At 42.4% G+C, this 24191-nt stretch overlaps 1 protein-coding gene across 4 annotated transcripts in view; it reads left to right on the top strand.

The window, feature by feature from the left end:
• Positions 1-11617, top strand: part of CNR1 (cannabinoid receptor 1) — a 17944-nt gene extending 6327 nt beyond the window's left edge. For 2 of the 4 annotated variants that reach the window (XM_017742883.1, XM_017742882.1), the window contains exons 2-4: positions 507-599; positions 1046-1102; positions 6133-11617. In XM_017742883.1, the coding sequence (XP_017598372.1) occupies positions 507-599; positions 1046-1102; positions 6133-7615 (1633 nt within the window). In that variant the 3' untranslated portion in view covers positions 7616-11617. Of the gene's footprint in view, positions 1-506; positions 600-1045; positions 1103-1194; positions 1362-6132 lie in introns of those variants that run through there. The other 2 variants (XM_017742884.1, XM_008640251.2) reach the window with 2 other exon arrangements.
• The last annotated feature ends 12574 nt before the right edge of the window (positions 11618-24191 follow it).

Genomic DNA, 24191 nt, shown 5'->3' with positions numbered 1-24191 from the left:
CTTCCTCCCCTGCATCTGGGTGGAATGCAGGAGGTGCATCCTTGATTTGCTTAATTCAGAGAAAGGGCTTCAAGCTAAGCCTCTCACCAGGCATGCACCCTGCCTCCTGGAATACCAGCTGGTGCCTTTACTTGCGGATACTTAGCTCTCAATCCAACATGGAACAGCTCGAGCAGTTTAGAGATGGGCAGCAGAATGTAGAGGTTGCCAGCACGCTCACCTGGCTCACAGAGAGCGAAGTTTAGGTCCTTCAGCTGCACCAGAAGGAGCAGGACTTCAGCCTTGCTCTTGAACCTCTCTGACTTTAGACACATGTATATGCTCTGGCTGTTTGGGATGTAAGGCACAGCCTCCTTTTCTCTGCACCTGCAAGTCACCTGTGCTAAACTGGTGCACACATCTTGCCAGCAAAACTTTGGGGGGAGGGAATAATACTATTGCTTTTAAAAACAGTCCGTCACTGATTAACACCCTGTTTTCCCCCTTGTTTTGTTTTTGTTGTTCAGGTTGTCAGCTGCTGGATGCTGGGGGGTGTCACATAGGAGCCATTTGCCCACACATTGGAACAGTCTGGCCCTTATCCTGCTAGTGTGCAAACGGTATGTTAATTAACATAAATAACCATGTAGCTGTGCCTTCTTGCTAATTAAGATTCAACTTGCCAAAGATATGATCACATTACATAAGAACAAAATTTGGTTCATTACTTGCATGCCCTAGTTTACCCCATAGCTGATAGTGCCTTGCTGTATCTAGAAGATAACATCCCTTATTTGCTCCTCTCCTAGCGTCTGTGCTCCTTCCCGATCCCTCACACAGAGAAAATTCTGACTGAAATGAATGCAAGTTTTCCTGAATTAGGAGTGACAGCATATTTGCCATTTTTAGCCTAGGAGTAGCACAGTTTTGGAGATGGAGCAGTAAACCGGTAAATAGGATAGGGATAACATTGCCTTCACATTCTTCTCAACATGTGTTTTTTCCTTGCTTGGTGTTACTGAGTCTGAGAATGCCATTTCTCAGTCTGCACATTTCTTTCTCCAAGGCTTGGAAACCTTGTTCTGTCCTCGAAGCTGTATTGTTCATCACCATATGGGATAAGGTAATTATTAGCCATATAAATTTTCATTTTATAGGACAGTTCTAATTCCTAGAGGCCAACAGTTACCATGGTAGATCTCATTTCTCTCACAGTTTTACAGCTGACTGCATATACGAGTGTAAATTGCTGCTGTTTCTCCTGCCGTAGTACTTTGTGGACCCAGTTTGGGAGGAGTCCCAGTGTGTTGGGCACTGCACAAACTTATCAGAAGATAATGCCCTTCTCTGAATGACTTGGAACCCTATAAGGTGTAAACAAGGAGAGTGTGTTTCTGTATTTTTATGCATTCAAAAACTGTTTGAATTCTTCCTACTTGTCCTTTAGCCTGTTCTTAATTAACTATGATTATCATAGAAGAAATGTATAGACACGGAGATCAAAATGTTTCCTAAAATGGAAGCCAAAGAGGTTTGATGGTGGATTTCCCTTGCTTGTTTTGATTCCTTTTCTTGCCATGTCAACATTTTTGCAGTTATCAGTATCATCATTGTATTGCTCATAATTACTTTCTGAGGAAGAGAATAAATACTCACTGTTTCTATTCAGGCTATTAAAATTGCTTTATCAATCATCCTGATTTGAAAATTGTAACAAATTCAGCTCTTTTTATAGACAATGATAAAGACTTTCCAGCTCTCCTTCTATCCCAGAACAGCAGGAGAAGATAGGTAATAGCATTTTAATGAAGTCATGTTCTTGTTCCCCAAGTGAGCTGGTGTTGTGGACCAACAAGAAGTCCAGAGGAAGTATAATTCTCCTTGTTGTCCTTGATGAGTTACCAGCCTCTTTTGTACTACATATTTTTTATTTTACCTAACGTGTATTTATATTCTGTTATCCAAGCATCTTTAGGGCTATATGTAACCACACAGTGGAGGGCACTAGTAAGACTTGACCCTTCAACTCTTCACTAATTCTTTCACTTTGAAGGCAAAGCAAAGTTGTGTCTTCAACCTTTGGGTGATGTTTAACACCTCATACGTTTGATCCCTGCTAAAGTAGGCAGGGAAAAAGGGCTGGAGCAAGTTGAATGCGTGTCGCTGCAGACAGCTAGGCCAGGAGTTTGTCAAAGCCACTCCATCTAGTGGCAGGCACTTCACACAGCTGGTCTGGCAGTGCCCACCAACAGCTGCTGGATGGTGGGAGAAAGGTCTAAAATGGTGTTCAGCTATGACAGTTCTGGTCTGGTCTTCAAGATAAAAGATCCTTCAAGTTATTCTCTGTTGTTTAATTCTTATCCGTAGTCATAATTCAGTACTTGCCGTGACTTGCTGCATGCAGTTGTGGAAATACCTCAAAAATTTTGAGTGCCGGTGTCAGTGCAGCCTCTCCTTCATATTTAATCAATGTTTCAGTCTTCTAAAAGCTGTTTTAAAATGAGTGAGGTAGTAGAGTTCATTTATGGAAGGAATGAAGCTGAGAGCTTTGAAAACTCAAAAGAAGCTGGAAGAGTGCATTCTGGCAGGGCAGGAGAGTTCTTGGCAAAGCAGGGAGTTTCTCCATTTCTGCCACCCTGCCCGTGAGGGCAGCTTTCTGCAGCACACAGCTGTCACTCCAGTGGCATGCAGAGAGGATGAATCTGTGTAGGGGAACGCTTATTCTCTGGGGAGGCTCTGAGAAGCCAGAGAGGCTCCTGGAGTATTTCATGTGGAGATAGTCATGGCTCTTGGGCAGTGTGGGTTTGGGCTCTTGGGCAGGATGGGTTTGGGTTGTATTGAAGCCAACTGCAAAGAGCAGTGTGGCTGCGTGGCATGGGGTGTCTGTTTTCATGGGCAGTGCCTGCTCACCACTCCAGGTTCGGACAGAAATGCTCAGAGCCAAAATATGTGTGGCACTGGCATGTGCACCTGGCCATGTGAAAAGACCAAGAAAAAGACCATGGCTGCTGCCATTGGCTTTTCTTTCTATGTCAAATCATGCAGCACCTGTAACCTGATAACTGCAGTGCCAGAGGTCCAGTCTTGTTTTCACCAGACAGCTATGGAAAACCTCACTGATCTCTTCAGTGCATTTTAGTAGTGAGCTTATACTGGGATAAGCTAGTATCTAAATTAAAATAAATGAATTTCATGTAAAGTGTAATTCCAGATCAGGCAAATGGTTGTTTTACTGCAACTTTAATAAAAATCAACTGCAGCTTGAATAGGTGCATGCACACATACTGCTAGAAATTTCCAATTAGGATATTCCCAGCAGCAAACAAAAACAAAATTAATGTTAGCAGCATCCCCCAAAGCCTAAACTACACTACTAATGAACTCCCAAGTACTCTCAAAGAAAACTCTCTTTGCAGAGACAATAAGGTAAAAATTACTGTAATAATCTCAATGTAAAAATACAGAGGGAAAAAAAAAATCATTGACATTCAAAGTAAGCCTTGCCTCTCCTGATCCCATTAACCGTGTTGTTAGCATAGCATATGCATGCATAGTGATATTGTCACATAACTCACTGCCACCTTCAAAAGAGCACACAAGAATTCGTGTTCTTTCATTTGTATTTCAAATAAAGGTAGGGGTTGCATGGCACCTAATTCTGAGGAAGTCTGTACTTGACATGACTCCAGCAGGGACCAGCTACCTGACAACAATTTGTTTGTCTGTCTAGCAGAAGTGCTCAGTTGAATACAATTTATGAAGCTTTCCTCAGACATAATCTTCTCGACATGGGGCTGTGGCTTTACTCATTAAAATGGTTGCCTTTCTTCTGTCAAAAATAAGCTTGAATAGCACAGGATACCACAGCAATCTTTACATATTTATAGAACTACTTGTTTTATTTAATGGATTTTTGGATAGTTTTCAAGTTAATAACACATTCTTCATTTGTGTTTTTAAAATGGTGTTACAATGCCAAGTTTAAAGTTGCCAGACTTCACCCAAAGAAGATTTGTCAGCAGAGTCATCTTTGCAGCTTGTAACATCTGCAAATTCTCTAGGAGCAGCTGTAAAACACCTTCTGGAAGAAAAGTGCCTTCCATATTAGATGATTGCTGTTCATTTTTAATGTATGCTTCAGTGACATTTCCCTCCCTCCCTGCTCACGCCCTCAAAATTAAATTCCTTAATACTGTCTGTCTAATAATTGTTATTTCCTGAGCAAATTGTGTCTGCAAAAGCTGACTCAGCCAGTATATTTTGTGTGTTGCGACTCTCCCAGTAAGGGTTGTTTGTACTCATACTTCTTTGCAGCACTGGAGTTGCAGTGTCTTCTGAAGGTCTAAGTTCATATATTTCCTTTAATAATCAATGTCCAGGCCTGCTTAATAAAAGGCAAAACTTTAAAGAGCTGTGGAAAAAGTCCTGAGTGTTCAGATACTATAAGGGCAGTATAAATATATCATCAGCCAAGTGATCTCTGTTTTTTTTGGAAATGCTCATAATTTCACATATTTTTAAGTACTGCTATTGTTGTTGAGAGGCATCCTTTTCTTCTTGCCTATATTTTCTTGGGAAACAAGAAGTGGTACCTGCTGTGCAAGTCTTCTCTTTAGAAGTTGAGGTGATCAGTACTCTGATTTTGGCAGATAAACTCTTGCAGCCTTTCTGACCATTTATTGTCAGTTGTGTAAAGTGAACAGGTAAAGTCAGTAAAAGCCTATAAATGGCATCTGGGATTTCTTGAGAGCAACAATTTCCTCCATACCAAAAGCAAGAAGAAACTTGGTTTGCTCCTGTTGCTGATTAATCATCAAGATGTCCCATAGCAGATTCAGAATATTTGTAGCACACAAAAGGAGTGATTCTGGCTCTTATTTGTATTCAGACCACTCTCAACCACTGAGGTGGTGGAAGAGGGCCGTAAAGCAGATGTTCAGTCCATATTCAAGGCATTTTCTATCGGCAAAGTAATATAAAGGAGTACAGCATAACAAGAGCTGTTAGACTTGTCTTGTATGTCGATGCATGCTCAGGTGCTGATGAGGGTCCTCTCCCAAGGGAACCCCGACCAGGAGTTGTTCCCCTCCACAAATCACCATCCATGAGCAAAGGCTGTACTTGACAGAACTCAGAAACCGCTGGCTACCTTCTGCTGGGTCCCCCCAGTTTTGGAGAGGACAGAATGTTTTGGAGGGTGTCCCTAGGGGGACGAGTTACATTACAGTGCTTCTCACAGAAGCAGTGACTCCTGGTCCCATTTGCCTGGAGTTTTGGCCACTGCTGCACCCTGATCTAAACTTGGTGCCATGTTTAGCTAGGCAAGCTTACACTGCCCTGATTGAGGCTTCTGGTCTGTACAGAGCAGATCACTGATTCTCTCACTGACTTAACAGTGCTGGTCACCATTCCTGAAACTGTGGACAGAGCTGGGTAACAACCCACCTCCCTCAACTTGCTCAAGTATTCCAGTACCTTAGTTTGCTTAGCAGAAGGAAGGAATAATCTTTGTATATGAATGTAATGAAGCTATATATTTTTAGATTAAATACCTTGCTAATAAATTTGCAATAGCAAATTCAGGATGTTAGTAGACCTCAGATTGCTATAGCAGGATAATAAGAATATACAGGCATACTGGGTGAGCTGTGAAATTTGGAGTGCATGGCTCTGTCCCTGTTGCCCCTCTGTTGTCAATTTTTCAAAACCCTCAGTGCCTTTTGTAAGAAAAACAATGAAGGTGGTGACTCAGTTTAGTGCTGCTCCTCCATTGGCACTTGGTATTATCTAAATGAAACAAGCCCATGGAATATTGGTCTGCAAGGTACATTGCAATCAGAAGCTGAGAAGAATATCTTTATGGTGGAGCAGCTCAGAAGTTTTTGACGAGAAATGAAAATCACTTTCCTGTGAAACACTCAATTCCCTGTGCCTCTGTTTTTCATGTCACTTCTTAGTGTAATTCAGTTTTAGTGAAATCCAGGTGATTTCTTTCTAAGTGCTCAACCCACCCTGATTTCCCACAGTGGCAAAGCCTAGACCTGCACTGAATAGCAGAGAAGGGTTGATTTTGTTTGACAGAGTTCAGCTAAGTTGTTTGTGGAGTTTGTCTCCCTGTTTATGTTAATGAAGTCTTACCTTTTCCCCATACAGGATTTCCTCCGATGCATTTTTCTGTCCCCCAAGTCTCTCTGAAACCAACAAGACTGGGGTTATGAAGTCAATTCTAGATGGCCTCGCAGATACCACTTTCCGAACAATCACGACAGATCTCCTTTACGTGGGCTCCAACGATATCCAGTACGAAGACATGAAAGGCGACATGGCATCCAAGCTGGGGTACTACCCCCAGAAGTTCCCTCTTTCCTCCTTCAGGGGAGATCCTTTCCAAGAAAAAATGACTGGAGGAGATGATTCCCTGTTGACCATTATTCCTTCAGATCAGGTCAACATCACAGAGTTTTACAACAAGTCCCTGTCCACCTTTAAGGATAATGAGGAGAATATACAGTGTGGGGAGAACTTTATGGATATGGAGTGTTTTATGATCCTGAACCCCAGCCAGCAGCTAGCCATCGCCGTACTGTCGCTCACCCTGGGCACCTTCACAGTCCTAGAGAACCTTCTTGTCCTGTGTGTCATCCTCCACTCCCGAAGCCTCCGGTGTAGACCCTCCTACCATTTCATCGGCAGCCTGGCTGTGGCCGACCTCCTTGGCAGTGTGATTTTTGTCTACAGTTTTGTGGATTTCCATGTTTTCCATCGGAAGGATAGCCCCAATGTCTTCTTGTTCAAACTGGGTGGAGTTACAGCCTCCTTCACTGCCTCTGTAGGTAGCCTTTTCCTCACGGCAATAGACCGGTACATCTCTATACACAGGCCACTAGCTTATAAAAGGATTGTTACCCGACCAAAGGCTGTCGTAGCATTTTGTGTGATGTGGACCATTGCTATTGTAATAGCCGTTCTTCCTCTGCTCGGCTGGAACTGCAAAAAACTTAATTCTGTTTGTTCGGACATATTCCCTCTCATCGATGAGACGTACCTGATGTTCTGGATCGGGGTCACCAGCGTCCTCTTGTTGTTCATTGTCTATGCCTACATGTACATTCTGTGGAAGGCTCACAGCCACGCTGTTCGCATGCTGCAGCGAGGCACACAGAAAAGCATAATCATTCAGTCGACGGAGGATGGTAAGGTACAGATCACTAGGCCTGATCAAACTCGTATGGACATCAGGTTAGCCAAAACCTTGGTCCTTATCCTAGTCGTTTTAATCATATGCTGGGGCCCTCTCCTCGCCATCATGGTGTATGATGTCTTTGGGAAAATGAACAAGCTCATCAAGACTATCTTTGCCTTCTGTAGCATGCTCTGTTTGCTGAATTCAACAGTGAATCCCATCATCTACGCTCTGAGGAGCAAGGACTTGCGACACGCTTTCCGCAGCATGTTCCCCACCTGTGAAGGGACTGCGCAGCCCCTGGATAACAGCATGGAGTCTGACTGCCAGCACAAACATGCCAACAACACAGGGAATGTGCACAGGGCTGCCGAGAGCTGCATTAAGAGCACAGTTAAGATTGCCAAAGTTACCATGTCTGTCTCCACGGACACAACTGCTGAAGCGTTGTAAGTCAGAGACTTCTCAGCATTGTGAGAAAAGGAGTTTAAGTTTAAAAAAAAATTAAAATTAAAAAAATCAACAACAGAGAAAACCAAACCCATGGCTTAACGTGTTTGTACCCTCCTGTAATATTTTTTGGTTTGTCATTGTAAGCTGAGCAATGATTGTGTTAAGAGCATTACCATCAGCCAGTTTTTCAGGTTTTACAATTAGGGATTCTAGCTAAATTTTCACAAGTTTTTCTCAAAAGGTGTTTACTGAATAATAATGTTTCCAGAAAGAGCACAGAGAAAATACCAGATTAGCAATCATTCCTTTGGGGGTGTGAAGAAGAATTGTGAAACCTAATTGAAAAATAACGCGTCCTAAACCAATACCATCAAACAAGAAAAAAAGCCTTGTAATCATGCTGTTCATTTCAATGTGAAATGTATTTCATGTCTGTAAGTAATAAGAGTTTCTGATTTTTTCCAAAAGCAGCAGTGCTGAGTTTAGAGGTTTTGTAAAATGTGTCGTGTCCCGTGAATTGTGTGCTGTTTTATTATGTGTTATTGGTATTCGTCTGATTAAACAAAGTGATAAGGTAGAATTCCGTGGAAATAACGTGAAACGTGATATGTAAACCCCATTGAAAACACTTACTGTATTTGAAGAATTCCTATGAGGTATTTTGGAAATTTTACACTTTTAGTGGTCTTCTGTGGACTTAGAGGAGAGGCTTTGTGTTCTTCTACTAAAATTATTTCCCCACTACCTTTTACTTTCACATGCATATGAGACTAACAGCAACAGAGGAATAGAGGAGGAATGTGAGAAAGGAATGCACTGGTTCAGACTTTTAAATACCACTGCGTTTATACAGAAGGATGTTTATGGTTGCACAGACTACTGCCCTGCTCTTGGGCATTGCGTGAATATGAACACTGAAAAGCAAAGGTCCCGGATATTGGCTCCTTTAATAGGCATCTGGTTTTAAGCCATGTGCTGGTGTTGGACCACTGAAGACAGCATGTGTCAGACTCAATGTGCGATGTTATCACTGTGCAGTCGATGTATACTTGAAGGTGTGTCACATTCCTGTATCCCAGGTCTAAGCAGATTCAGAGCCTGAGATGCCAAACTCCCGTCTTCACTAAAAGAGGAGGAAATATTGTCAGACTTAAACATTTTCTTATTGTGTGAGCGTGTATATAAATAAATATCTCTGTGTGTGTACGTGTGTGTGTGCGTGCGTGTGTAAGTATACTAATCGGTGTGAGTCATGGTAGCATAGCTAAGATAGGACACTATGACCAAATGTAACTGTATTTCTTGTTGCACGCTTTGCACACGAATTCTGTTTCTAAAATTGAGTTCTTCCAATTGATTACTGATGAAAGTACCATGTTAAGAATATCTCGATCCAGCATATCCATGTGCTAGAGGAAGCAGCCTTTCAGTTACACTTGAAAATAGAGGGAAACAAGAGGCAGAGAGCATGGAATGAGCCCGAACTGACAAATGCTGCAGCTGTTGATAGTGTTCCTGAAGACTGAGAAATGTCTGAGGAGTAAATGGTAGTTTGTTTTAAGGCTGTGAGTATTAAAATCTGATAGCTTGCAATGAGGTGCATCTCACTGAAACCACTGACAAGGTTTGACACTACCAGGAAGAAGTTACTGATGGAAAATAATGACTGTTCCACAGTGGGACAGTTTCTGCAGCCTGAGACCATCACAAGGAACATGCTACCAGATAGTCTTTTAGGCGTGGATATTCTGTGATTCTGTTCTGAGTCATAAGGTCTGGGATCCTCTTCTCTGCTGCCTTGCTTTTTCAGACCATTTCCTCACCCTTCTGACTGATTTCTGCCAAAATAGCTGCAAGCGCAGCTTAGTCCTTCAGCTGCCTGACACTTGCCGCAACAGGGGGTGACTTTCTCCATGACGCAGGGCGAGTGGAGCCAAATCCATACTGCCCTGCCACCCATCCTTGTGCTTACATAGGGAGAGAGAAGGGGCAGCAGCCCAGGGTCTCTGGCTGTCTCAGTGCAGGCCAGAGCAACTGGTTGAACGAGCACCCAGCCCCTTTCAGGCAGTGGCCCTGTGGGGATGCAAGTGGCTCCAAGTTTAGGCTTGGTGAGGATGACATGTTTTAAAGGTAAGATTGGATCAGGTGAGGTGCTGAGCAACAGCTGGAAGAGACAGGGGTACTTTGCTCCTCTACCCACCTCCCCTGCAGCTTACCTGTGTGGCAGGACAGCGCACCACACTCTCAAGGGGCCCACTGCAGTCAGCCAAAACCAGTGGATCGCAGAGGATTCCCAGAGGATGTCAAGTCCTGAAAGATGTTTTTTATGTCTGGGTCTAGTCCATCCTAAAGCAGTCCTCTTGGAGGAGTGGGGGAAAGCCCATTTGAAATGTAAGTGTATTTTAAGAGCCATTTTTGAAACTGTCTTCTTGTGAATTAAATGCAAACTTTGTGGAATTTTGTTGTGCTTTCAAGTTCTAAATTTTACGATAAATCATGGGACAATGGGGCTGTCTTGGCACTTAACTTGGTGCTTACTGATATAATAAGAAATAGCATCCTGTGAAATGTTATCCTCTATCATCAGTATCTTCATTTGCATAATGAGTTTTTCTAAAGCTCTGGGAACTGCATCGGTTCACTTAGAACCATTTATTAAAGAGATGGCAACAATTTCCGTACATGTTGCACACTAAGTAGAACTATTCTTTCATTAGAAAAATCTGCTGCCGTTCCAAGATAAGCTGTTCTTATACTTCAGCTTTAGGTATTCCTAATTTGCAGTTGCCTACTTTCACTTAGTGATAGCACAGCCAAACGACACTGTGTTCCATGGCCACCCACACCATCATCATCATCATCATCCACCCACCACCGCTAGTTGCAGTTACGTGTATGTGCCAACTCCAAGTGTCACGTACCTACCGAGAAGACCATCTATGTCACATGTGTGTAGAGTTAGATTCTCAACAGTCTAATTGTATATTTGTATAATATAATCTCCTCAATGCTGTGCAGTCACTATCCACATCTTGCACTGGCCTTTTGATGGAAATTTTAGTGTGTCTATTGTGAGATAGACAGTGCATTCTACTTGATGTTATTGGGCTGAATGTATGTAAATAAGTGAAAAAAAAAAAGTCATCTCTACAAGCAGTGGCCTAAAAAGTCTGTAATTGTGGACTAGGAAAATTGTTGAAGTTGCTGTGACATCTCAAATACTACCTTTGAATAAACTATCTACAGGGTCTCTTGGGATGCTGTTTCACAGTGAAAGGAAAATCTTTCCTTGTGATAATATGAGGTAAAGAAATTGGATTACCTGAGCTTTTTATTTCCAGTGTTTCGAAGTGGAGAACATAACTCTTTATTGTCTGTAAATCTAACATTATTACTTCCTCTTAGAAGAATATTGTATCATTAGATGTTTGTTTGAGCTGGTAACATTCTTGCAACTGTTGCAATATTTTTCATTAGCAACCTGTATAATAGTTTGTACACAAGTACTGTTCAGATTGTCATGAAAAGTAGCTTTGACCATTTACCTACCAGTAGCAGAATAGTATTTCTGTAAGATTTCCAGTGTATTCCTATCATATCATATTTTATTTCTATAATGTAATTAAACTGTTATTTATTCAAGGAGAAAAAGTATTCCTCTGCTTTTTTGTGTTCCAAATTTTGAGATAACTGAGGAAGCCACGTGATGATGCTGCCTCATCCCACGATCTGGTGCTCTACGTTTTGTTTATAAGTTTGTCTGTCATTCTGAAACAACTGCTTAAACAACTTGACAACAGGTTGTCAAGCTTTGTGGGTTTTAATTGTACGTTGATATGTTTGAAGGAGGAGGCAGATCATATATTTTATATTTGTGTATTCAGTACTATGGAGACAAGAGAGAAATGACAGTTAAAACTGCATCTCCTGTTTCATTATGTAGGCAATTTCCCCTTTCCTCTGTATTAGCCAAAATGCAATAAATTCCTTTTGCCTTCCTCAGATGCATATGTTTGCTCAGAGATGTCACATTAAGACAAGCCCATATTCTTCAGAAAAACAAAACACAAAAGAAGAAAGGAGTACAAATTAAAATAGTGCTGCCAGCAGCAGTGACAACCTAAATTAGTTGTTGGGGGTTGTGAGGGTAATCAAAGATTGGAGACAAACAAAGAGTTAGTCTAGTTTTGGCCAGTGCCAGTGGGGACAGAGTTGATGGGTGTAGGGAGTGGATGATGAAGTGGTCCAGCAGGGATTCATCGAAGCTGTGCAGGCATAGCAGGCTCAGCCGTGCCACTGCCTATGAATCACATTTAAGTGCTCCCACTGCTGCTCATCCACATCTGAAAGGAAGGGTTGAAAAAGACCACTAAATGCTGTAGAAAGGTCCCTGCCTGTTTCAGAGGATCAGTTTTCCATATGATTTAATCTCAGATTCATGTTACTCGGCAATTTTCCTTCTTCACATCTGTGGCTTGAAAACATCCTAAGGGGATAAAGTGAGCATGTCATAGAATCATGGAATCATTTAGGTTGGAAAAGACCTCTAGGATCATCAAGTCCAAACATGAACCTCACACTGCCAAGGCTTAGGATCACGGTTGTGTCACAATATTTTTATTTTTAAAAACTGGGTCACTGGTGAATTGAGAAAGTCTTGGCAAAGCAAAAGCAACTAGAAATAAAAGATTAGCTCTTAATCTTTAGCTGCATATTACATTTAAATTAAGTCTGAATATTTCTGCTGAAAGCTGTCACTTTCAAAGCAGCCAGGAGACAATTCCCTCTGTATTTCCATGCTCACTGGAAAACAAGGGTTATGCTACCACAAACTAACAGCTCTTCTTCACAGTAACATCTGGCTGTATTTATAAGTCTGTACTGAACAACACAAAAGGAAATAATGACAACTTTCCAAGCAACTGTTTTCCCACACTATACCAGCTCAGGAAGCATGCGGGCAAAAGTACCATCATCGTTTCAGCCCTTCCCATTAACATCTCTTACTCTTTCTGCTTTTCTGACAGCTGTTTTAAGAAGTTACAATATCATCATACACACACAACATCAATAAAACATCTTCAGTTCGTTTGGTTTGGATTTTTTAATGCTTTGTCTTCAATTAAAGTCCAGCTTTGCTTGTTGAAAAATTAAATCATCATATCAGGGAACAGTTTAAAACAGAAGAGAAAAAAATAATTTTTCCTGTGTTTAAGAAAGCGCAGTGCGGGGCGTGTATCTGACAGTTTAGAATACATGTCTTCCTCCATTCTATTTTTGTCCATTGATCTTTTTAGGTAATCAATATAAAGACTTTTCTTTAAATAGCAGCACAGAATATGAAGCATGATTGTCTTTAACAGGACTCCTCAATATAAGCAGCCATCTAATACTGATCTTTGAAGTTCAGTTGGGAGAAAAAGTGATAATGAGACCAAGGTAATCTTAATGATGAGGTATGACATGTCCTGGTATTGCTTTCCAATAAATCATCTTGTGTATTTAGGGCAGCACTCAGTTTAATGCTAAAGCATTTTAAGGTATTGAATCCTGTCTCAGTAAAGTTCCTCTGAATTTTTTAATGACTTCAGCAGAAATTATATCTTACCCCAGGTTTTTGAACTATCAGTTTGCTTTTGGAAAGTGCAATTTTATACTCCAGTATATTTGCATTTTCACTGACATTAAAACAAAGATGGGACAGAATAAATAACAGCCTCTATATTCATTGGGGGGTTTTACCTTCAAGAAAATCTATTTTGAATTTTGGTGGGTCAATGCAGAATCGTAGTCTGGCAGGAGTTCAATGGACTTGTCATGTGAGTGAAGCAATTTATTTATCCATTTGTGTGCAGATGGGGTGGAGAACATCATGAGCAAAGCTGCTCTCAGTAATGCTGACAGTTGCTTCTTGACTGCTTGCACTGGTGCGGTTTTGATGCTGCTTTCTTTCCTTCTCATATATGTGTATGCATGGTGAAAACAGGCCACACACATTCAAAATCTTCCCCCAAAATAAAGTAGTATCTCTACCTGTATTTTTTTTGTTTTGTTTTAATAATATTAATAATATTCATATTATTATGGGAAGCAATGTCGCAACCACTGATTTCACAGAAGGGAAGCCTCTCCTGCCGTTTGAAGCCTTATCTGTATGGATCAAATCCTAACCTTGTTATCTGAACCGTTTCTTATTTTTCCCCATGGAACTCACTGAAAGTCCTTCCAGGGCTCAGCACAACAGGGATACCCCACTTTCCGTCAAGCTGAAGAGAGAGAGAAGGAAAGGGAGCTGGAAACTCCTTGGTCCTTTTTTGTGCCAGGCTGTTCTTGGAGCTGCTGTGTGTGTAGTGCTGTGAGAGTCTCTGGAGACTCCCCCATGGTGTCTGTGCCCTCGGGAAAGGTGGTTGCTGTGACCTGGCTGAGAGCAGAAACCACATCAAGAGGGGTGAAGAATAATCTTCTCTGGTTGAAACCCTTAAAAGAAAGGATTTAATATTTTGCAGTGTAATGAATCAGAGATGGGGACCTGCTATGTGTCATTTCTTAGTTACAGAACAAGGATTAAGGGTATCATTTTAATAGAGGAATATGGGAAGTTATGCAGGCTATGGATCCATCCAGTAAACACTCCTCCCAAACCTTCAGAAGGGTAGTAATAAATGTTGTAAGACCTTTCATCAGCTGCCTGGGGAAAAAAATATAATCATTGTCTCTGCAATGCTTAACTTGCAATATAATTCAAAGCAATTTTAAAATTATACACCTACCTGCTACCAATGCAGTCTGAGTTGGCAAAATTAGTAACAGGCATGCTCAGTAAATCCAAGGTTTAAAGCTTTAGCTAGAATGTTAATGTCTAAATTGAGTAATACTATCAGTCATGAGAATTACAGTTACCTGCCTCCTTATCTTTTCCTATTTATTTGAGGGGTTTTATTTATTCTTATTATAGCACTTGCAAACCCGATAGCTGTGGCAGAAGGAGAGACAATCTCTCCACATGTGGCCACTGGTGTTGCTGAACTGCCTGCTGCAGCAAGTTCAGGGCACCCAGGGAATGTGAAACGCTGATCTGGACAAGGAGGGCAAGAGAGAGGATTTGCTACTTCATAGCTAGCCTAGATGAAGGAAGAGCAAAGCTTTCTGGGGTGCAGCCCCTTACAGCTTGGGAGATGCTGCGTGGACACTGTCACAGGGGTAGGAAAGCCCCGTGTTTTACTCCCTCCTTGGCAGCAGTTGCTGGGCTCCTCGGCAGGAAACCCAGCAAAAATTGTTGTATCCCAGGATTAGTGCCCATGGCAAGGCACTTACAAAGGGACCTGGCTGCTTCCTGCCTGTGCTGACTGTGAATTGTGCCTCGCTTGAAAGTTGGACTTTATAGCTCAAGTTGGTGTTTAAGGAAACCTTCCACTTGCACCTTTGGAGTTCCTCACTCAGGATCCTGAAGCTGACCAAAATGTGGGTATGTGCATGTGATAAAAAAGTACACGTCTACTGTTCTTACAGATAGATTGCAGGAAGAATAGCTTAACAGCAAAGTTAAAAGTCATAAAAGACCAAAAAAGGCCACATTATCCACGGATAAATTAGTCATTTAGCCCAAGTACTTTTCTATGCAGGTGATATATGCAGGTAAACCATTTATCTCATTTTCCCCTGGGAAAGCTGAGGATCTACTCTGACTTACTTAAAGGCTGAATTGTCTCATTCAGTGCCAAGGCAGGCAGTGGTTGCATCTGATGCTGGAAAGGACCATACAGGGACCAACAGCTGACCTCCTAAACAGATATATAAGCTGAGAACTGTTGGGTTCTCTCATCCAAAACATTCAGCCCTGATTTGAAGCAAGTGTCCATAATTTCATTTCTTTTTAATCCCATTCAAAATAACACTGGGCCCTGCAATGCTTTGTTTTATTGTTGCAGACGTGATGAAGCTACTCCTGTTATAAGAAAGGACAGGGGGGCATTCAAACTCCGTGCTGCTCTATGATCATGCCTTAGCTCTTTGCCCTTTCTTGCTGGTTACACAAGGTTTTTAAATAGTTATTTGAGATCTAATCTTAGCTGCTGTGTCAGCTGGCCCCTGCTGAGGCTTAAATCCTTCTGCTGACCAGGAAAGTGTAGACTGCGATCTCAAAAAGGAGTATGTTGCTTGCCTTCTAGAGAGCAGTGTGGAGGTGGGAATGAATAGGAAAGTGTTTCTCTCTGAAAAGTGAACAATGGCAAGGCATAAGAACATGGGCTGATGTACATTTTCTGTGGTCCCATGCCCTCTGGCAATTTGTGCCTTCTCTCTATGCTGCCACCTCCACAGTGCCGACACAAGTGCTTGCATGCCTGCCTGGTGAGTCAGATCCAGCTGAACTGATCCAGCCAAAAAAAAAAAATCTGTTTTGGACATACTATGCCTGCCAAATCATGTCCAGACTACATGACCTGGGTTTCAGAGCTGGAAACTGGAGCAGAATTTGTCAAGCAGGCAACTCAACAGCTCCATCAAACCTGGTTCCTGCTGTGCCAAGCGTGTAATGTGACTTTCAGGGTCTTGTTTTTCATTATCAGAACAATCTAAATGTGTTCTGTGCTTCCAAACAGGAACTCTGAGGGAAACTTGAGTTTCAGAGCCCAGTGAAGCACCAAAACTGTAGGGACTGCATCTGTGTCCTTCATAGGCAAAGTTCCCTCCAGAGGAATGGGCAGAACAGGCAAGCCCAGCTCCCAGCCACATGGCTGGCTGGCCACGGGCTCCCTTTGCTCTAGGCACAGCCTGGTGAATGCCTGTTCACACTGGAACACAATGTCCCAGGGCAGGCAGAGAGCGTGGTGGTGCTGCAGCAGCCCTTGGGTCACAGTGTGAGCACCCCTTGGCACAAGTGGCCACCAATTCTGGGGCAAACTCCTCTTGCTACCTGCTTCAGGGGGTCCCTCTCTGTACTGCTGTATCTGTTCTGTGCTGTCACTATGGGGAATCAAAGCAGTAAGTTAATGGGAATTGAAGCCCCTTGTTTCTCATCACTGCAGAGAGCAGGAGCTGCTGGCCAGTTGGTGGGTAGCTGTGGAAGCAAACGACATTTTGGGCGCATCTGCAGCACTCAGGCATGACAACCACCCCAACCTTTTCAGCAGCATGAGCACTTGGTGCCTTTTAATTTCTCAAATTTAATTGAATCCCTATCAAGGACAACATGAGCACTTGGGAAATGTTCGCTCTTAGAAAAAAACAAGTCAAATTTTGATTATTCAGGCCTGTATTGTTAAAAAAAAGAAACTGCCTAGCTCTGTATCAAAAAAATCAATCTTCTCCAAAGGCTGAGTTGGTAAATAAACCAGGAGGGGAAGCTGCTATAAATTAGCAGAGCTCTACCATATTCACAAGCAGAGCAATAGAGGCCAATCATGCATGAGTCAGTCACACTGCTGAGCTGTGGATGTGTTTACTACCCAAAAGCAGTTGCAACCATATCCTTTCAAAGGAGGGCAAAGCACCCCACATTGTCCCAGATGTACAAAGACTCACATGGGAAGCTGGCAGTCGTCATCATCCCTGGCAGTCCAGACTATCTCTCCTCACACTGACATGTACCTTGTGTACCCTTGAGCCACCCTAACCTAAACTGAGCCAGGCATTGCCAGTAATGTGTAAGCTTTCTGGCCAAAGAGGATTAGACTCATAATATTCTCCTTTGCAAGTCACTGAGATAATGGTCTGGTTTTACTTATATTGCAGTTACACCTGGAAACTCATGATAATTGAGGCTTGAGGTATTTGTAACAGCACAAAAAAAAACCCAACAAAACCAAGAACAACAAAAACCAAACCAAACAAAAGAAAAAAACCACCCCAAAAAAACCAACCAAAAACCCCACCAAAACTACCAGTCATTATCAAACAATTCCTATGAGGGGAAAAAAACGTAACATTGCATTATTAAAGCGGTATTTAGTCTGCAGCTAAAAGGCCACAAAAGCCTTTACTTCTCACTGCTAACTCAGGTCTCCTTAAGAGGCTCGACTGGGATTTAAAGGGTAAGTATTGTGGAATAGTCTGCAGATGAGAGAGCAGAACCCTTAATGCTGCCTTTTCAGGACATTATTCTTTCCATTTGTATAGAGACAATTGCTTCAGCTAACCTGCCTGGCCTGTACCCTAGGCAACCTGACATATTAAAACTGCCTAATCCATCAAACAAATGGTTTGTCCTGGCTCCATCAAAAGTAAATAAATAGCTATCCCCTCTCCCTGAAAAACAAAATGTTTCAACATCAAAAAAAGCTTCTTCCCTGCCTCATCTTTCCCTCTCCGCATGCCCAAAGGGAGGATCTTCACAGCATGGCCACGAGGTCTGCAGAAGAGCAATATCTAAGGACTATCACTTAGCACAGACATTTCTAATATATCCTTGAGCTCAGGGATCTAGGAGAGACTTGTTCATGGAACTGGAATATCAACCCCTCTGGTGTGGCTACAAGATTAAAAACAAACCTTGAGGCTGATGACTTGTCATAAGCCTCAGATCACAGTCTTGCAGAGCACTAAGTGTCTCTTCCTTCTCCAGTGTCTTCAGCAGCCTACAAACACAACCTTTTCCAGTGCTTCTCACAGGATCTTTGTTTTGAAAATCTGAATTTATTTACTGCCTTTGATTTCCTCCTGGGGACGCATACTTGAAGCCTGCTAATGAAGCTGAAAGAGCAGAGTCAAAGCACTTTCTCAATGCTGGCTGGCACAGGTGGAGGAACACTGGCCAGCACCATTCACTATCCCTGCATGCATGCTAGAAGATAATGCCATGAAACACTGCACAGCAGGTACAGGCACAGGCAACTCAGCCTGACGCTTTCCTTGTCCTGTACTGCCATGAGCCATAAGCACATCTAAATCCCACCATATGCCAGGCATCCTAAGCCTCATTAATCCAGCATGGTTTGACAGCATCTAATTTCTAAAGGCACTTAAAATCTTTAGCAACCGCCATCAATACCTCCATTATGGAGCATAAGGGCTTATATGCACCTAAACAGGAGCTCTGAGGTGACAACCTGATCCTGGGCTGAATAGGTGGACAAGGAATGCCTGCCTCAGTCGCCTACCCTTTGTCTTAGGCTGCAAGTGGGTCTCACCTCTTGCAGCAGCTGCAGTGCGTTCTGCAGCAGGCCCGATGATGGGTATCACTGGCTGGCCAGGATTTAATTGAACACAGATGGAATTGATGCAGCTTGAGCTTCATGCAAAGTGCTTCAAGCCCTCTCTTCTCCTTGGGGTCCACAAGCCATAAAATGAACAGCACCTCCCAATTTGGTCAGAACACTTCCTTAAAGCTATTTGCTGCTTGTTTTCTGAAGCAAAAATTTCATTATCTAGAAGAGACATTCAGACACACTCACAGCAACTTACCACTAATAAAAATAAGCATTAGGCCTGGGTAGGCTAGGTACATCAGTGCACGTGTTCAGTAGCTGCTTCTACCTTGCCCGAGCCCCACATGGGAATGGCCACTCAGAAGCTCCTTCTCTGGAACTACCATTATTTGCAGAGAAGTTGCCAGTTCTTGGGGGAGAAAAATGCAACACAAAAAACCAAAAGAGGTTTTCCATAATGGATGCCTGCTAGCTCAGCCAAGGGACCATGAAGCAGCATGGCCCTTCTTTCCAGTCTCATGATGGGCTGGGAGGGCAGGAGGCAGGATATACATCTGGATCAAGATTGTCTTACCGTCCAGAGCCTCCTTGTCCTGGGAAGGACAAGACTTAATTTTCGGGCTGTGCTGGACTAATTGAGAAAGCTCACCTCCCAGGACTGGGCCCAAGTGTATGTTCATGCATGACCATGTCTTGATGGCACCTGGACTACATTCTAAAAGGACTGAGGGGAAGACAGCAGGGTTTCCAGATTATGTGAATGTTATTTCTTGTAAGGGAGAATTGAAAAAGGTTCCGAAAAAGCCATGGAAATTATTTAATGCCTTGAGAATCCATTTTTCTATAGATACCTAGCTTGTAACTTTTGGGGGTTTGTCAAAGAGAAGACTGAAAGATAACTGTCCTGGAAATATGAGCTACTATAAAGCTCTTTAACCAGCAGCAAAATGTATAGCAAAAGCCAGTGACTGGAAGCTGAAGCCAGATAAATTAAAATGGGAAATAAGCCATATATTTTTAAGAGTGGGGTTAATTAACCACTGGAACAAATCCTCAAGGGAAGCTGTGGATTCTTATCTCTGGAGAGTTTCAAATCATGGCTGGATGCCTTTCTAGAAGATGTACTTTAGCCAAAGAAACTATTAGGTTCAATACATGGGTAATTGTGTGAGATGTAATGGCCTGTGATATACAGGAAATAAGAACAGATGCTTTAATGTTTCTTTCTGGCCTTAAACCTAAGAAGCCATTCATCTAGATGGGAGCCCTGTGCCTATAGCTGAGAATTTGATCCAAGCCTCTGACTGCAACATTTATAATCTGGTGAAAAATGAGTGTATAAATGCACCAAAGAGAATAGAATGAAACAATGAATGGGGAGCTAAGGATGAAGAAACACACCAGTGACATAATTTATTTCTACTTTTTAATGAATTATGCTGGAATGCAGTGACACCTATAGAAACCAGGACTGTGAGGCAGTAACTTACACTGGAGAAATTCAAATGAAACAGGAAGATACAAGACTATGTTTGGAGACTGCCAGGTTTCTGTGATAAAATTGCATTAGTAATTAATAATCTCACAGAAAAAAAAGGGAGAGAGGAGAGATCATCTGCTACCATGTGTCTATTAGCAGATAAATCCAAAGTGAAAGATATCCCCTCTGGGACTATTTGATGGATTATATTAAATTTAATGGTAATGGAAGGAATACTGTAATTGGAAGATGCTGGAGGGAAAAGATACTGTGGGAGCAAGAGAAGGAGGTGCACTGCTGGTACAGAAAGCACCATGATATAGGAATGGGCTCAGTTCCTGCCAAACTGCTCCAAAAGAGCAGAAGATGCTCCATTCCCCATAGGCAAGGACCAGAAAATGTACAGGATGATCTCAGCTAATATGGAAGCCAATCTGTAATATCCCCAAGGGAGGTACATTTGGCAACTGAAGTGTGGGAAATAAATATTAGAAATGCCAGAATTTTTTGGATCTTCGAGTACATTTCAGAGGAATAAAATGACAAGTTCAATTAGGTTCCTCGAAGCAGAGGAGAGAAACTGATTAATCAGGCATGGAAGTTCCTAAGTAACCAAAACAACTGTGTGGGCTTTCTCTTCTTGACTCATGTTACAGGAGGAGGGTGTATCTATTCGAAAATGGAATATATTTCCACATGCTCTACAAAGGAATGTCCAAACATATCTAGATAGAAAATGGTCCCTATTATTTAGGTCTCTCCAGAGCCTCTCATATGTTGTGCTAAGCTCTGGAATATGGACAGGATTTTTAGGATGTTTTCTTTGAAGACAATGTGACTTTTGTAAGAATATGTGGACTCAGTGCTATCATCCCAAAAGGGCAATATAAACTTCACAAGTAAACGTGTACTGAGCACAAAGATAACTACACCAAATGGCAACCTAGATTAAAATAAGACAACAAAACATTTATAACATTTGAAGTCCAAAGGCTTCTTGGAAAAATAGCCATCTCTGTCAGAAATGCACAATGTGTAGAGCCGTATACCTGCCAATTGTCAGCAGAATAGCAGGAGCTGCTGTCCTCGGCCAGTGAAACATCACATTATTATTGCATCTGAGCTGGCTCTTTCCCAGAGCATTGGCTACCGTCTCTACCAGCCTCGGAAAGCTGCCTTCTGCAGATGGGCTTTTTCAGAGGTGTCGTACACCTCACCGCTCACGGGAAGAGACAAACAAAAGCCAACGCATGTGACACACAGCTGAACCATGCAAATAATATCATGCAAGAGGATGCATCCTGATCATAAATCTACAGGATGTCTGTAGAGAAATTCAATTTTCCTGTAGTGCTTCGTTCTCTCACTTTGGCTGAAGGCTGATGGAGGGGGAAGGGAGCCCCCACCAGTCTCAAACCCCTCGTGTTTTGGAAGGGATTTTGGGGTCATTTTTTACGTAATTTCTGTTAATAGCTGATTGAATTTGATCACGACAGTGAGTAGGAGGGTGATCAAAGTAGGGCTGTACTCTTTGGTCATGAGCACAGCAGAGCACAAAGACACTGACACAGCTGCCACGCTCATCTTGTTTTGGGCTTTTCTCCATCTCCCAGCACCCAGCCCTCCTCTGCACCATGCTCCCAATACTGTGACACCCGGATGCTCCTGCCCACCACTGGAGAGTGTGGGTGCGTGGCCTCGCAGCGTCACAACACATTTGTGGGTGTTTGTGTCATGAGCAACTCAGGCAGCATCACTTATCTGTGTGTCTCCTCAACAGCATCAGTCACTCCAACCTGGGGATCGCTGCTTTATTTTTATGGAATATTCTGTTCATAAGGACTCATAGCTGCTTCCCACAGGAGAATGTCTTGGAGTAGGAAACGTTCCAAATAACATATGAACTGGGGAGAAGTGGGAGCTAATAGATGAAGCATAAAGCCCAGCACCAAACCCTCAGAGTGCTTAACCTTGACTCTACCAATGACTTGCTGCAACAAGGGGGGTGAGATTTTTAGCTAATGCCTCACCCCCCTGCCCCCAGCACTTATTATAAGGATGAATTATTTAATGTGTGTACACAGCTTTGATGTTGTATGCACCATTTCATATGTATATAAGTGCTAAAAATTATTGGGTGGTTCTGTCATTATTAGAACACTAAACATGCATTTCTGGGCTTAATTAGGTGTGTAAAAATGGCTGTACCCAGCCACACTGGAAAATGTGAGTCCTGGTGTATAAATAATTGTGAGGCCATGGTAGAATATGTCTCAACAAGGGAAAGCCCATCTGGATTTAACTGTGGCCAAAGCCTGCTAAAGTACCTGTTGCAGCCTCTGAGCTCCTCAGGCATCCAGAGAGGATTCCCATCTCAGTCCTTTCCTGGTCTGTCCAGTGTGAGTTTGAGCAGAATGGGGCAGTTATTTCATGTTCAAGAAAAAAAGAGAAAAAATTCAAACAAAAACCTACCCAGAAGGTTTCAAAGTATAAGCTCAAATCTTGGACTTACCAGAAGTTTTGAAGAGACTTCTGTGTACTCTAGGAGGGAAGGCTGTGGGCTGCAAGTCACCTGGCCCATGTCTGAGTCAAGCTGCCCTGAAGCACATTTCACAGCTTGACTGTCCTTTCCACTGCTTTGCTTGAGGTGTGATATGTCACATCCAAATTTATGCTAGCCGCTAGGCACCAGCCTTTAGTTGCCCTGTAAAAATGCTCCCCTTGACACTGGGAAAACCCTTTATGCAAGTCACATAATCATAGAATGATTAGCGCTGGAACGGACCTTAAAGATCCTCGAGTCAAACCCCCTGCCATGGGCAGGGGCATATGTCAGCAAGGCACAGCAAGCTCTGATTTGCATTTGTGCAATTTACTGCTGTTTGGTGGCCAGCTAATCTCCACCAGTGCAAATAGCAGCTTTGCCTGTGTGCACTTGGGGACAATGCTGACAAAGCTCCACTAGTGGCTGTCACCAGTGGTATAATATGGCAAAATCCCCAAACCAAACAAGACCTTAATTTCTCATTGCATTTTGAGTTTCCTGAAATCTAAAGTTGAAAGAGGCTTCATCCCTTGCTCAAGGAGTAAAATCTCTGGTGAGAAAAGGTAAATAAAGGTTCATAGTGCACAGGCTTTCTGCAAATAAATGCCTGGGAATCTCACCAGTGGGATCAGTGTGGTGTAAACTGCAACAGCATCTCAGCCTCATCTGTGTTGCAGGACCTTGGGAAAAGCAAGTTCAGCTTCTTCTGATGAACCTGTGTCATCACAGGAATGTGTTCAGAGTACATTTTTCATATGTTAATAGTTTCCATATTACACTGGATCTAATTATGCTTGGTTTGCTAGGAGCAGCAAATCATATTCACAATTGTGTTTTCATTAAAAAAATTATTCTATACAAAGATTTCATTAAAATGTTAATTGCTACCAGAATTATATGCACATAAATAATAAACAAGAATACCTACACATTATTAAAAAATAATTTCCGCATATACCAAGCCACTTGAATTTGTTTTAGATTTTAAGTGGGAAGCAGTGTGCCTAATCTACATGCTGCCTAGAATTAGCAAAAGATTCTCTGTTATGAAAACATGTCTTTATTTCCTTGTCTGCAGAGTGTGACTCTCCAGACCATACTGAAAGAATAGGTGATGCCCTTTTAGCACCAATAAAATGAATGTGTGGTCCCTGTATTTTAACCAAGCAAGAGGACTCTCTGAACCTTCAAAAAGGTCTGAATGGGGCAACCATGTCCCTTGCCAGAATCCCTCTGAATTTGCTGGTCTTGGCAGAGAATTCACTGTGAGATGGAAGTGAACTCCCTGGCCCATGTATGACCACCAGCTCCCAGACAGGGAGCAGCAAGGACACAGTTGTGGTCAAAATCCTAACAGGATGTCCTTCCTCTGCTGAGGTGGCAGCAGCTCACACAGGTGAGTTCAGT

The sequence above is a fragment of the Corvus brachyrhynchos genome, unplaced genomic scaffold, assembly GCF_000691975.1.
Source record: "Corvus brachyrhynchos isolate BGI_N302 unplaced genomic scaffold, ASM69197v1 scaffold87, whole genome shotgun sequence".
Lineage (NCBI taxonomy): Eukaryota > Metazoa > Chordata > Aves > Passeriformes > Corvidae > Corvus > Corvus brachyrhynchos.
This window is presented reverse-complemented; position numbering and strand designations above follow the sequence as displayed.